General features: G+C 41.2%; 1 protein-coding gene across 8 annotated transcripts in view; it reads left to right on the top strand.

Annotated features, from left to right (window-relative positions):
* The window catches only part of LOC101742157 (kinesin-like protein unc-104), a 102,423-nt gene that overhangs the window by 83,066 nt on the left and 4,205 nt on the right, over window positions 1-15,152 (top strand). For 6 of the 8 annotated variants that reach the window (XM_062675115.1, XM_062675110.1, XM_062675111.1 and 3 more), the window contains 19 exons: window positions 185-373; window positions 1,062-1,199; window positions 1,481-1,611; window positions 2,110-2,277; window positions 3,004-3,184; window positions 3,591-3,681; window positions 4,447-4,545; window positions 5,073-5,285; window positions 6,352-6,490; window positions 6,854-6,974; window positions 7,872-7,974; window positions 8,866-9,040; window positions 9,552-9,664; window positions 10,159-10,287; window positions 11,313-11,436; window positions 12,168-12,297; window positions 12,751-12,925; window positions 13,871-14,007; window positions 14,564-14,665. In XM_062675115.1, coding sequence (XP_062531099.1) covers window positions 185-373; window positions 1,062-1,199; window positions 1,481-1,611; window positions 2,110-2,277; window positions 3,004-3,184; window positions 3,591-3,681; window positions 4,447-4,545; window positions 5,073-5,285; window positions 6,352-6,490; window positions 6,854-6,974; window positions 7,872-7,974; window positions 8,866-9,040; window positions 9,552-9,664; window positions 10,159-10,287; window positions 11,313-11,436; window positions 12,168-12,297; window positions 12,751-12,925; window positions 13,871-14,007; window positions 14,564-14,665 — 2,658 coding nt within the window. The remainder of the gene's footprint in view (window positions 1-184; window positions 374-1,061; window positions 1,200-1,480; window positions 1,612-2,109; window positions 2,278-3,003; window positions 3,185-3,590; window positions 3,682-4,446; window positions 4,546-5,072; window positions 5,286-6,351; window positions 6,491-6,853; window positions 6,975-7,871; window positions 7,975-8,865; window positions 9,041-9,551; window positions 9,665-10,158; window positions 10,288-11,312; window positions 11,437-12,167; window positions 12,298-12,750; window positions 12,926-13,870; window positions 14,008-14,563; window positions 14,666-15,152) is intronic. The other 2 variants (XM_062675108.1, XM_062675116.1) reach the window with 2 other exon arrangements.

Here is a 15,152-nt window from a genome sequence, read left to right as displayed (position 1 = left end):
CATATTTTTTTGTAATTAATTTTTAGATATGGCAATACGTATTGTCTATAAATAGTATGGTTCTAGTGATAGGTATGTTATTAGTGTTAAAAGCACCCGGAATGGGGTTTAAAAAATAAGAAAAAATATCGATTTAAAATTCGAGGGGCGGGCCGTAGGCTACAAGGCAGTGTATTGTCCATAGCCATCGTCTGGAGCTAATGCGTCAGATATACAACATGAACGAGAGCTCGTGCGTAGAGGACGAGGAGACCACGCCCCTAGGTGCTCCGCCCTCGATCGGGGCGCCGCCCCCGCCCGCCGACATCCTACAATGTATATCGGCCTGCGCGCAACAAACCCGCCTCTCCCTAGCCAACTTGCTACCATCGAGGTTTGTCTCTCAAACGGCTGAAGCTTAACAAAAAATGGTTCTTCCTCCTCTTCAATACGAAGACGGAGGTGGAAAAGCTGTCGATGTGCGGATCCACGCTTACAGGGGCAAAAATATCGGAAGGCTGCTTTAATGGTTCCTAGTTAACGATCCCGGGAGACGAACGTTCTTTACTACCATTACCATGCTAACCATTCTTTGCTTGTAGAAAATGATCAGATACCTACATGTCGTATGTTCGTACTAAAGAATAAATATGTTGTTAGTTGCATGCCTCGAACCCATAGTATTTAGCAGCCTCTGATGATATTTGCTGTGCTTGCTGTGCATGTCTTTATCTTGAATTGTATGAACTAACGTACATTTTTTCTTATTTAATTTTCTGTTTTATTATCCCTTCCTCAAAAATACTGAAAATTTTCTAATATTAAATTAATCATGTTTATTTTTGTTTGTTTGTAAAATTTGATTTTGTTTCCGTTGATCGGCTGTACTGTAAATAGCTTATATTGCATCTTCTGAAATTCGAGAAAGTTCCTTTTGCAAACCAGCCCTGACTTCTGTATCGATTTCTACGGGATAAAAGTCAAGTTTTATCGTCCCTCGTCAGTCTCATCATCACAACAATTATCTTGATATGAAATAAAAAACGATATGTTGCTTAAATCGTTTACATGTTTCGGTACAGACAACGGCTCGAGTTAATGCGCGAGATGTATCACAACGAGGCCGAGCTGTCGCCTACTTCGCCCGACCACAACATCGAGTCGGTAACCGGCGGCGATCCTTTCTACGATAGGTTCCCGTGGTTCCGTCTTGTTGGACGGTAAGGACGTATGCCTCAATTGTTTTTCCTAATACTATTTTGTTTAAATACAATTCTGAAATGACGTCACTTTCAAATGACATGCCGTGAAGCAGTAATGCGTTTCGGTTTGATGGGTAGAGCAGCCGTTCCATTTATACTGAGACCTTAGAACTTATATCTCAAGGTGGATGGCGCATTTACGATTTAGATGTCTATGGACTTCAGTAACCATCTAAGAAAAAAAAAAGTCGATGGAACGAAACGCCCGCTCTACAATTGCTATTCTTTTCTTTTTGCAGGAGCTTTGTATACTTGTCGAACCTCCTGTACCCGGTTCCTCTCATTCACAAGGTCGCTATAGTGAACGAGAAAGGAGACGTGAAGGGCTACCTCCGGGTCGCCGTGCAGGCCGTTATCGACGCCGAGAAGAGTAAGGACACAACTACAATCATATTACCTCTCACTATACGAAAACAAACGTTAAACCAAAGCATTTAGGTTCAAGTAATGAAATGGTTCAACGAAATTTGGAATTGCATGACTTTTACACTTTTACAGTACCGCATTTGAATTAACAAGATGAATGTTCGTGTAATAAAAATCAAATCCACAAAAAAATAAATTTGCGTAATTACTGGTGGTAGGACGTCTTGTGAGTACCCGGGAGTAGGTACCTCCATCCTGCCTATTTTTGCCGTGATGTGAGCAATAATGCGTTTCGTTTTGAAGAGTGGGGACGGCCGTTGTACTGTAAAAACTGAGACCTTAGAAATCATGTCTCAAGATGGGTGGCGGAATTTTAAACAATAAAAAAGTGATCCATATCCTGAACCTAAACAATACTTGCAGCAAACAATACAATTTACCACTATACCTTGACGATACACTGACTACGTCAAACATATAAAAAACGAACGGACATTCACAGACAACGCGGAATTCGCAGCTGGCGTGAAGCAGTCAGCCAAGATATGCTTCGACGACGATGTAGTGCCGCGCGCCCGGGTCCGCGCCGCCAACAGCGTCGACAAGAACAACGCCATCAACCTGGACGAACGCGCCGTCGAGGTCCAGGACTCGAACATCAAAATTGAGGGTAGGTCCAGATTTGTTTTATGAAGCGAAGTGTTAGAGGAGGTAGTGTTAGAGGAGGTAGTGTTAGAGGAGGTAGTGTTAGAGGAGGTAGTGTTAGAGGAGGTAGTGGTTGAGGAGGCAGTGTTAGAGGAGGTAGTATTAGAGGAGGCAGTCTTAGAGGAGGTAGCGTTAGAGAGGTATTACTTATGGAGCGAAGGTTAATTTATTCGAGACTGTAATCAATTGGGATGAAATTTAACAAAAAGAGACGGTATGAAGTGGTGGTGGAAGTCTTAGTAAAATGGTGGTTATTTACTGAGACTTCAGTGGATTTAGTGAAAGAACCTGAGAAGCCATCTCTAATGACTGTTTCATTTTCTCACTTTTGTGCTCTTTCACAATTAAAAAACTATCACAATTATACGTTTAAATCCGAAGAAACTGTAAATTATGAAAATGAAACTTTTCACACAATTTTGCTCTCGCCAAAAATTTAACTGCTGTTGTATGATCTCCGTGTACATTAGTCGGTTCGCGGCAATATAGCTTCCGCCCAATGCTATTTTGAGGGTAGTTAGACATAAGTACTCAAGGATTCTTTGTATTATTTAATTTAAGAATCCTAAGCAGGTTGCGCCGAATTGGAATGTAAATTATTTGTCGTATCGTTTTTTCCTATAAAATTAAATGAAAACCTCTAGAACCTAGCACCTAATTTAATCTCCAACATCAACTGGTCCTTTGCCAGAATTGGCTGGAGGAGAGTGCGATGCGGATAGCGGCCGCGGGGACAGCTCTCTCGCTTCTGAACTGAAAGAGGAAGACTTGCCTGAACACTTGACCCTCGGCAAGGAGTTCACCTTCCGCGTCACCGTGCTCCAAGCTCACAGCGTCGCCACCGACTATGCTGATGTCTTCTGTCAGTTCAAGTAAGTTATATAATTAATGACCGAATAAAAAGTGCCTTAAAATAAAATGGCTTAACCAGTTACATTCAAATATGTACCGCTATCGCCAACCGATATGTGCTAGTGATATGGTGTTGAAAGCCCGCACGGATAGGTACCACCGTCCTGTCCATTTCTGCAGCAAAGAAATCGTGTCTTCCTCTTTGAAGGACGAGACGGCAATTGTACCACGATTGGCATTTCGACCTCATATCTCAAGGTGTGCGGCGGCATTCACGTTTTCATGAAATCATTTAACACCAGGTCGACCGTGAGTTTGTTTTAGTTTTAGAAGAAAATATTATGAAATATGGACTATCTCATAATTGCACATCTGACTTAAAGTCTTGGTTTTTTTATAATATTTTTATTCTTCTGCTTCCTTCAGCTTCCTTCACCGCAACGAGGACGCCTTCTCCACCGAACCCGTCAAGAACGCAGGAAAAAATACACCACTCGGATTCTACCACGTGCAGAATGTACGTAGTCGCCACAGTCGATACAACTGTTTCAGTATACAACACGTGACGGACTGGGTCGGATCCGTACACGCAAACTTTGAATCTACCCAAATTCGTTTGTTTTTAAAAACACGCACGCTTTGTTTTTGTTACTTCCTACCTGAGCTGGTAACCTAGGGAGCTATGCTAGCGTAACCGGGCGAGTAGGTGAGATGCAGGACTCTAACTTGAGGACGTGGCTAACACTGACCCTAGCAAGAGCAGTGCTTCGCAGAATCTAACACCAAATTGTGACCCTCTGTGGAAACGCAAGCATCAGAGAATCATCCTTAACGTTTCCAAATGTTCACATTCCATGAGTCAGACGCATTTCAGTACCACGAAACTTTAGACGACAATGCTAACATAACCCGACCAAGTGAAACGCTCGTCAGTTTAGTATTACACGACTTTAACTACGAGTTGATTGAATTTGGGATTATTTGTTTGTTAATTGAATTGTGGCTACGTAATGGCGTAAGTTAGTAAAAGTTCTGGTGTTTAAAAATTGTATAGCTTCTCGCGACGGGAACTGTATATGATCACGCCAGAATTCACACTAATGTGGAATCATTCTCATGTGACATGTGCGAATAAAGTTTTCTCTCAGCTTCCAAACGAATGGAACATAGGAAAGGGAATTTAATATTCGTGTTTCCAGTGTTGATTTCGAAATTTTAATGCCTGAAAATCTACCAAAATTGTAGAGATGTTTAATCATTATTACTAATTTTTTTCTTTCAGATAACTGTACCGATTACAAAATCATTTGTGGAATACATTAAAACTCAACCGATCGTGTTTGAAGTCTTCGGTCATTATCAGCAGCATCCGTTACATAAGGTAAGGAAATATCGATATTACGATGAATCGATTGAAACTGCATTGAAATTAATATCGATTTTATCTTGGTGAGATATGAAGAAGATATTTCATTATCTTTGTTTGAAATTCGCGAAAAGCCTCTAGTGTACTGTTTTTAAAGTAGATAATACTTGTTGAAAGTACATAAACTAGCTAGTCAATATTACTACAATTATCGACTACTTCTCCAAACATTAATTTTAGATTTTTGCCAAATTAAATGTATGAACACTTGTCATTAAAGATATTAATGTGAAATACGAAAAGAACAGTAATTGCTATACTGCCTGGTATTTTTGGAATAGGTTTTAAGGTTTCGTGTATATCGTATATATACCTAGGCCTCCCACGAGGCTGGATATGCTGCATGCAAGCATCGCAGAATCAATCTTTATGCGAGACTTGGGGAAGGTTTATATCCAGCAGTGGACATCTTTGGGCTGATAGTTAAATAGAGATTTCGTATATAAATGAAGTCTAATATTGAATGTATATTATCAACCAAGGATGCGAAACAAGATGGCCCTGTGGGAGGCCGCACGCCCCCGCGCCGCATGCTGCCGCCCTCCATCCCCATCTCGGCCCCCGTGCGGAGCCCCAAGTGGGGGGCCGCCAGTGTGGCGCCGCCCTGCTGCTCCTCGCACCTGCACTCCAAGCATGACCTGCTCGTCTGGTTCGAGATCTGCGAGCTCGCACCCAATGGAGAATACGTACCTGCCGTACGTACACACGAACACTTGCGATACTTAATCTAAAAAACTTATAAATTTAACTTATCGGACCGCTAATGAGTGTTATAATAACATCGAAGTAAAACTATTTTACAGACAGACAAAAAGTTCCGATAGTTTATGTATAAAACCGTTGATCAAATTTTTAAATCTACCCTCCAAAGAAGACGAAAGCAATGATTGAGTTGATATGAAGAAAAAAAAACCAAAACAATACTATTTTACTATGATATTAGATTGTAAATGTAATCCAGCAACAAGAAAAAAAAAACATTGATAATCTTTAATTCGTTACCTGAACGCCAAGATTATACGCATACTAAATTACGGTGCCAATGTTTTTTATTATTAATAAAATATTGGGTTAAAATGTTTAGTAAAGGTTTCTCTAAATCATGTGTTAATTACAAAATTTACTCATTTGATAATTTATGATCGATATGTAAAGGTCATTTTGTTTTTCAGACACTAGATCAGTGGGTCCCAAACTTATTTGGTCTACTGCCCACTTTGAGAATAAATTATTTTTTAGCGCCCCTAATTTTTTCTACCTACTTAAAAACCACTATAGCGAGAGCTCAGTCGTGTCTAAGAGTCCTCCTAGATGAAATTAAAAATCGCCTCCCAAGCAATCGCCCACAAGGGGGCGTTCTCGCCCACTTTGGGAAAGACTGCATTAGATCAAAGATCAGAGTATACCGAATTTACTTTGTTCAATTTACACGTGTACGGATATCTATACATATAAATAAAATTGGAGTGTCTGTTTGTAATATTGAAATAACCGCTTTTTACTACATAAATTATCTGTCTGTCTGTCTGTCTGTTTGTTCCGGCTAATCTATAGAACAACTGGACCGATTTTGACGAGACTTTCATTGATAGGTAGCTGATGATATAAGGAGTAACTTAGGCTACTTTTTTAGACTAGCTTCGCCTCGCGGCGTCATCATCATCGCGGGACTCAGCTATCAATAATAAAATTTAATGTTTCCGCAGCGAAGCGAGGGCGGGTCGCTAGTAGAATATAGAATTGCGATGTCCCGTGTTGCAGGTGGTGGAGCACAGTGACGAGCTCCCCTGCCGCGGGCTCTTCCTTCTGCACCAGGGAATCCAGCGCCGCATCCGCATCACCATCCTGCACGAGCCCTCCGCTGACCTGCAGTGGACCGATGTCAGGGAGCTCGTTGTCGGTGCGTGAACCCCCCACTCGTGACGTCACCACGATAATACAATATTTTTTTATTGCTTTAATGGGTGGACGAGCTCACAGCGAACCTGGTATTAAGTGGTTACCGGAGCCCATAGACATCTACAACGTAAATGCTGCCACTCACCTTGAGATAAGTTCTAAGGTCTCAGAATAGTTCAACGGCCGCCCCACCCTTCAAACCGAAACGCATTACTGCTCACGGCAGAGACAGGATGGATGGTACCTACCCGTGCGGACTCACAAGAGGTCCTACCAAGAGGTTTTAATTTCGCTCGCTGGGCGATCACTAGTCTAAAAAAACACAGATGTGACTTGTCGCGTTTAACTAACGCTCAATTGGCAGGTCGCATCCGCAACACGCCCGAAGCCAATGAGGATACCACTGACGGGGACGAGGATGGCGCCCTCTCACTCGGCCTGTTCCCCGGGGAGAGACCCGCGCTCGACGATCGGGCCGTCTTCCGGTGACTATTGCCAGTTCTACTACACCAGACTAGATTTACGTTGGCAACACTCAAATCTGTCTTTTAGGGAGATTGAAAGATTTCTTAATTAGGATTATTACTCATTAAATGACCATATACATTAGAAAATGGGGAGACCGGACCGCCGAACCATTTTGTGCGGACCGCGAGAACACAGCAAAACAAAAAATTACTTTGAAACTTCTTACTTTGTTTGGGTCAACATATTGAAACACAATTTTCGAAAATGCACCAATGCACCAATTTTACTCCAAGCTTCAGACAGACAGTTCGCAACGAAAAATGACATTTTCCTTATTGATATATAAAAATATACCTCTGTTATTTGTGGTAGTTACATTTGTTTAGTAAATATTTTTTTCTATAAAATGTTGTGTGGACAGCGTTATTTCAGTTCTGAAAACGGACTCCAATGGAAACTAATTGGTGACCCCTGAATTAGGTCTTCATTCAACTCCGTGTCTTTCAGCTGTTACTCGTTCAGAACGGTCATAGTGTCGTGTCTGACGACATCTCCGGTCATCGTTCTCGTCGAAACCGTCGCTTGTGACGAAGGGCTCGACGAGTAAATTAACCTACAGACACAGCCCACTGAGTTTCTCGTCGGATCTTCTCAGTGGGTCGCGTTTCCGATCCGGTGGTAGATTCTGCGAAGCACGGCTCTTTCTAGGGTTCGTGTTAGCAACGTCGTCAGGTTTGAGCCCCGTGAGCTCACCTACTATTTAAGGTTACGCTTAGCCTGTCAAGGCTATCAGCTTAGCTATGAAAAAAAAGACGACATCTGGTGCCATCGTGAGGGTACTAATCTCTAAACTCTTTGCCACATTTGTTTTTGCTCATAAATATATATAATAAATAGCATTGCGAATTGAACAGGTTCGAAGCGGCCTGGGACAGCAGCCTGCACGGCTCGCCGCTACTGAACCGAGTGAGCGCTAACGGGGAAGTGGTCTACATCACGCTCAGCGCTTACCTCGAGGTATCGTGATTGTGACCAACAGACAAACCTTTATTTATAAAATCGGTATTTGTTTAGAATTTGAAAGTCGAACGTGAACAGTGACGTCATCGGTAGCCATAATTCCCTGTCTATTTTATGAAATAAAATAGACAAGATGGTAAGGGTCAACAAATAAAAAGAAAAAGCTGTTTATTGTAAAAAAATACAAAAAAACAAATGAGAATGTAGGTACTGTACTTTACTTTATGCCCTGGCAGAGGGGGAGGTTCTGGTTCTGAGGTGGGATGCAACTTGCGTAGACACTTTTACTGCCAGTCATCTAAGTCGCACAACTCGAAAGTGAAAAAACTCGAACTCAACAACAAAGTCAGAACTGATATTTTTTTGCATGCAATACGCGCCGTGTGCGACTAAAGACAGCAATAGTTTAGAGTGAGAGTGCATGATCGCCGCCGCCATTTTAGATTCGTTTCTTTATTGGCGCAGCTTATACTCGTAAGACTTTTTGGCGGGAACGCGAGGAGTGAAGCTGTGTGATTTGTTGTATTTTGTCTTTTTAGTGTTTTTTCAGGTTTAAATGTTTAATAACAGTGGTTTATTAATTGTTTAATATCTGTGAAAGTGCACAAATGTGGGAAAATGAAACAAAGCCGCTAAACGTAACTTCTCGGGATCCTCCAAAAAGTCCACTGAAAAAATCTCAGTAAATGACTTCATTTAATTTCATCCCAGTTGATCTCAAATTAATCATCTTCATTTAATTTCACTCCATATTATCATTTTTCATAACAATAAGAATATAAATTAAAATAAGATATGACTTAAAGGTCTTAGTTACCAGGTCATAAAAACCCTTAAAAAAATTATACTCGTAGTGGTGATGGCGGTAACGGTGTGTTTGTACGGCAGATGGAGAACTGCGGGCGGCCGGCGATCGTGACGAAGGACCTGTCGGTGGTGGTGGTAGGTCGCGAGGCGCGCACGGGCCGTTCGCTGCGCCGCGCACTGTTTGGGTCCCGCGCCGCCCGCGCCGACCACATCACCGGCGTCTACGAGCTCAGCCTGCACCGCGCGCTCGAACCCGGTACGCACCCGCCGCCCCGCCCCCAACCACACCCCACCAGACCCCGACGAGACCCCCCCTAACAACGCCAAAACACTCACCAATACGCATTAAAATTATTTTAGAATAAACTAGCCGTACTCGCCCGCTTCGCTGGGCATTTAAAATTAACATTATTATTTATTGTGACTATTAGTCCAACACTCATATAAATATTAGCCTATCCATTAAGTACATTTATATTGTATATGGATACTAAGTTTCAAGTTAATCGGATGCATGGTTCAGTAGTTATAACGGAACATCCGTAAAAACGACATATTAGTTACTCGATAAAACTGCTATTTATGGTTCAGGTTCATTTTCACACAGGCAATTTATTTGCTACATATGTCAATTTCGCTAACAATATTTTCGAAATAAGATTCTCGTAAAATTCAGACCGTCGCTTTATTGAGCATCCCCCCCCCCCTCGGTGGAAGATCTCCTCTTTGTCGATAATGTTATGATTGTTATGATCTGTGCGGAGCAGGAGTCCAGCGCCGGCAGCGTCGCGTGCTGGACACGAGCGGCACGTACGTGCGCGGGGAAGAGAACCTACACGGGTGGAGGCCGCGCGGGGACTCGCTCATATTCGACCACCAGGTAATTACGCAAATTATCATTTTTCATGTTTGATTTTTATTACACGATGTTATTTCTTCACCATGGAAGTCAGTCGTGAACGTTTGTTAAGTACGTATTTCATTACAAAAAATTGTACCCGCCTGCGGGATATCAGTAGCGTTGCGTCGCTAGATACGAATGCACCGGACGTCTTATCCTTTAGGCCACGATGTTCTCTACTATTCTAATTTATTTTTTATTTTTTATTGCTTAAATGGGTGGACTAGCTCACAGCCCACCTAGTGTTAAGTGATTACTGGCATACATAGACATCTACGACGTAAATGCGCCACCCACCTTGAGATATAAGTTCTAAGATCTCAAGTATAGTTACAACGGCTGCCCCACCCTTCAAACCGAAACGCATTACTGCTTCACGGCAGAAATAGGTTGGTGGTGGTACCTACCCGCGCGGACTCACAAGAGGTCCTACCACCAGCAATGTATTAATGATTTAAATTTACGTAATACAGTGGGAGTTGGAGAAGATGACCCGCTTGGAGCAGGTGGGCCGCACGCGCCACCTCCTCGCACTCCGGGAGAGGCTGCGGCACGGACACGAGAACACGGTCGCGCCCAACGACTTCACCAAGACAGAGAAGGTACTAACCGTCCACCGCGTCTGACACTAGCTAATAATAGTAGTAGTAGTAGATTTATTTTTCCAAATAGAAAAGCAAAGGTATCATACCATACAGCCTAATTTTTTATTTATTTTTTTATTTTATGAAATATGATATTAAGGAATGAAATGAAATAAAATGAGATGAGATGATATGGGATATTTTTATGAAAAATGATAATATGGAGTGAAATGTAATGAAAATTTGAGACATTAAACAACTGGGATGAAATTAAATGAAATGAGATGAGATAATATGGGATGAAATATAATCTCATTAATCTCAGTAATCTCAGTGGTCGTTTACTGAGATTTTTTCAGTGGACTTTTTGGAGGATCCCGAGAAGTTACGTCCAACGGCTTTGTTTCATTTTCCCACATTTGTGCACTTTCAAAGATACTAAACAGTGAATAAACCATCGTTATTACATATTTAAACCTGAAGAAACACTAAATTGACAAAATAAAACAAATCACACAACTTCACTCCTCGTGTTCCCGCCAAAAAGTCGCTAATAATAATAATAATAATAATCTATTTCTTCGTCTTCTTTAGTTTTTGTCTCCGGCACGGTTTGTGCATTAGCCAGCGTCAAGTAATAAGATTTTTATAATTCGCCGTTTTAATTATTTACAATTTTATGAATAATAATAAACGAATGAAACTAATCGCGACATAATATAAATGATTAAAAACGAATTAAATTTACTAAAAAATCAGAATGATTACATAGAAATATAATCTCAGTAAAATGGTGGTCTTTTACTGAGATTTTTTCAGTGGACTTTTTGGAGGATCCCGAGAAGTTACGTTCAGTGGCTTTGTTTCATTTTCCCTCAATTGTTTACATTTAAACCTGAAGAAACATTAAATAGACAAAATAAATGTACTTTGTGTTCTTGAGAATACACTGTATAGTTACTTATTACTCGGAACACACGCGATGGCGATGAACACAAATTGTGTCGATAAAACATTGAACAAGTGTTGTGCGTTGGCCGCAGGAGGTGTGCAACATGGCGGCGAAGGCGGCGGCCGAGGGCGGGCGCGACGAGCCCGTGTACGAGCCCTGGGACATGTCGCCCAAGGAACGAGAGCTCGCCACCAAATTCATTAAGCTCATGCAAGGTGAGTGCGCGTTCGATTTTTATTAGCTTCAGACGTATGTATGTTAGTATGTAACGAAATCTTTGAACATGATTTTGACGCCCTTCAAAACGTCGGATTAACTCGAAGTTTGGCATACTTATTAAGGACCGATGACAATTCAATATTTAAATAATAAAAAATTGTAAAAATTGAAATTCAACTAAAAAATGAAAAATAAATAATAGTTTAAAAAAAAATATGCTTTTATAGAAAATCCAACTAAAAAAATTGAAAATAAATTTTACTTACACTATATTTAATTGAAATTAATTAAAATTTGTTTTCTATTTTTTAGTTGAATTTTCTATAAGAGCGTATTTTTTTAGTATTTTTAAACTATTATTTATTGAATCTGTGGTGTGGAGGTATAGCGACAGAGGGAAAATCTTCCACCGAACGGGTGTAATTGCTCAGTAGACCGACAGTCCGAATGTTGTTGTTCGGAACTTGTATAAATGCAAGCTTTGAATGTGTTGTAAACGAGATTCAGGCATCTGTCAAATATCTTGTGTTGCATGATAGCATATAGAATTCAAAATGGCGGTTTGCCGATAAGATGACGTCCTATTTAATAGAAAATTGATTCGGATTAAAAGCTCATTATTGCTGAAGGTAGACAAGCTTACGATTCATAAGTGGTCATCAAGGCATGAAGGGGTCGAAGCCACTGGTTTCCCAATTTAAAATAAAATCAAATGTAATAATTTCAGGAAGAATAGGTTCGACGGGCAAGGAAGTAGAGACCGCAGTGTCTCCCGCCACGCCCGTGGACGAGGGCGTTTCCGCTGACATCTCCACTCCGAGTCTCCTGTCGTCCATACACAGCGCTAGCAGCTTTGAGTGAGTGCTGTAAAAAAAGCAAATTAAATAAGTTGGTAGAGTTGGCAGAATGAAACTTTCCCCGATGCATAGGAAAATAGAAAAAAAAAACGTTTGGTAATCGTAGTTCGAAAGAAGACTTTTTGGCGGGAACGCGAGGAGCGAAATTGTGTCATTTATTTTATTTTGTCTATTTAGTGTTTCTTCAGGTTTAAATGTGTAATAACGGTGGTTTAATAACTATTTCGTATCTGTCAAAGTGCACAAATGTGGGAAAATAAAACAAAGCCTCTGGATATAGCTTCTCGAGATCCTCCCAAAAGTTTGCCTACGTTTGCCGCTAGGGTAGTAGCTGCATACAAATCTGAGTTTAACGCTATCGAGAACGTTAAAAAACTCGCACTGTGCACACTAATTAGTCTGCAAAGTACAGGCTCTCGCAGTGATGACGTAACGGTAACGGTAACTGTGCAGGCTGTGCTCCCCGGAGCGCGCGATGCTGGAGAAGGCGGCGTGCGGGTGGGGGGCGGCGGGCGGCGCGCTGTACGTGCCCGACTGCGAGGAGGTGCGCGTGTCCGCCGCCGTGGCGCGCCGCGGACACCTCAACGTGCTGCAGCACGGCACGCACGGCTGGAAGAAACGCTGGCTGGTACGACAGTTTTTTTTATAATTTTATGACCTGGTAACTAAGACCTTTAGGTCATGCCTTATTTTAATTCATATTCTCATTTTTATGAAAAATGATAATATGGTGTGAACTGAAATGAGATGAGACATTAATCAACTGAGATGAAATTAAATGAAACCAGATGGGATGAGATGATATAGGATGAAATGTAATCTTAGTAAAATGGTGGTCATTTATTGAGATTTTTTCAGTGGACTTTTTGGAGGATCCCGAGAAGTTACGTCCAGCGGCTTTGTTTCATTTTCCCACATTTGTGCACTTGCACAGATACTAAACAGTTAATAATTCACCGTTATTACACATTTAAACCTGAAGAAACACTAAGTAGACAAATTAAAACAAATCACACAACTTCACTCCTCGCGTTCCCGCCAAAAAGTCCCGCAGTTTGTGATATGCACTTTAATCTCAAAGCGCAGTGGTAACCGGCATCCATAGACATCAACCATTTCAATGCCGACCTCACCTTAAATATGAGCTCTAAGTCTTAGTGTTTACAAAGCCCACCCTATGCACAAACCCAAACGCACTACTGCTTCACGGCAGAAACAGGAAGGGTGGTGGTACCTACCCGTGCGGGCTCACAACTCGCTCTACCATCACTATCACTAGTTACACTAATTATAATTTTTGGAGGTTTGATTGTATTGCACAATGCTATTCCTGCACTGTGGAATATTCACAAGGTATGGGGTTAAGTATTTATATACCTGGTGATGAAATTGTATTTGTAAACGCAATGCTTAGATGGTACCGTGTGATCTCACTTTTCTGTTCAAATTCCGAAATGGTTGGGGTGCTTGAGTGCGCTTGCGCTTGATCGATCCACTGTACCGTCCGTGTCCTGGGGATGCGGACGGTACAGCCACCAGACGAGTGGGTCTGATCGGAGCTCGCGATGTCCAGGTGGTCCGGAGGCCGTACGTGTTCATATACCGCGACGAGCGCGACCCCATCGAGCGCGCCGTCATCAACCTCGCCAACGCGCACGTCGAGTACTCCGAGGACCAGGAGCAGATGGTGCGCATGCCCAACACCTTCAGGTATAACACCATCCGATACAGTATTATTACTACTTGTTACTTCTGGTTACTACTACTTACTACTAGTCACTACTGCTATTATTACTACATTCATAGTTATATTGTCAAAAACATGCTTCTTATAATTTCTACATATTCTATAATCATGATACTTCTATAATCACAGATTTCGTCAAATAATATTAAAGGCAAACAAACAATATTAATCTATACTCAATTTGACTACAGACTTTAACAATAAACAAAAGAGTATATATGCGTATGCGTGTGTAAAATACATGGAATGTAATGTGTTTTTTTATTGATGTAATATATTTTGTAGGCATAATAAAAAAAAATAGCATTGTGCACTTCTCTATATTCTCTATAAGTGTGTGAAATTTCATGCTCCTCCGTCCGCACAATTTTCGTAAAAAAGGTGTACAAAGTTTTTGCTTCACGTATTAATTTATAGATAATAAAAAAAATATAATATAGTATGAATTTTTCACATTAAATTATTTCTTGACACAACTAAAGATATAAAAGTTAAGTACATCCTACGTATATATTGTAGTGTGGTGAGCAAGGAGCGCGGCTACTTACTTCAGACGTTAAGCGACAAGGAGGTGCACGACTGGCTGTACGCGATCAACCCGCTGCTCGCCGGACAGATAAGGTGAGACCGACGCCGCGTGCTCACAGCACACGCGCGACCACTAACCGAAATACTCAAAACAAGTTCTAACAAAAAAAAAAAATTTTTTTAATTCATATCACATTGCAACACTCTTTTTAGGTGACACTCAGCTCTAACACCAAGTCCTTTTAGGAATATTACCTGAAGTTTCATTTTGATCTGATCAACCTCATTTTGACGGCTAACAGCGATTGATAGTTCATGTGATACGGCCTACCTGATGGTAAGTGGTCACCGTCGCTCATGTACGTCAGTAATCACAGCCAAGTCGCTGCCTACCATTGAGTACTCTTCGGAAGCTTCGTTTGAAGAAGGATAAGTCATAGCGCTCGGGATGAGGAGGGGAGCTCATTCCAAAGTCGGATGGTACGTGGCAGAAAATATTGCCATAACATTGAATGTTTGAATTCGATCGTAACGATATTAAAATAAATAACATTTTTTTATTTTCAACTGGACTATTTGT

This window comes from Bombyx mori, chromosome 3 (assembly GCF_030269925.1).
Source record: "Bombyx mori chromosome 3, ASM3026992v2".
In the NCBI taxonomy this organism is placed as follows: Eukaryota; Metazoa; Arthropoda; class Insecta; order Lepidoptera; family Bombycidae; genus Bombyx; species Bombyx mori.
The sequence above is the reverse complement of the archived record's forward strand: the minus strand, read 5'-3'. Positions and strand labels throughout refer to the sequence as shown.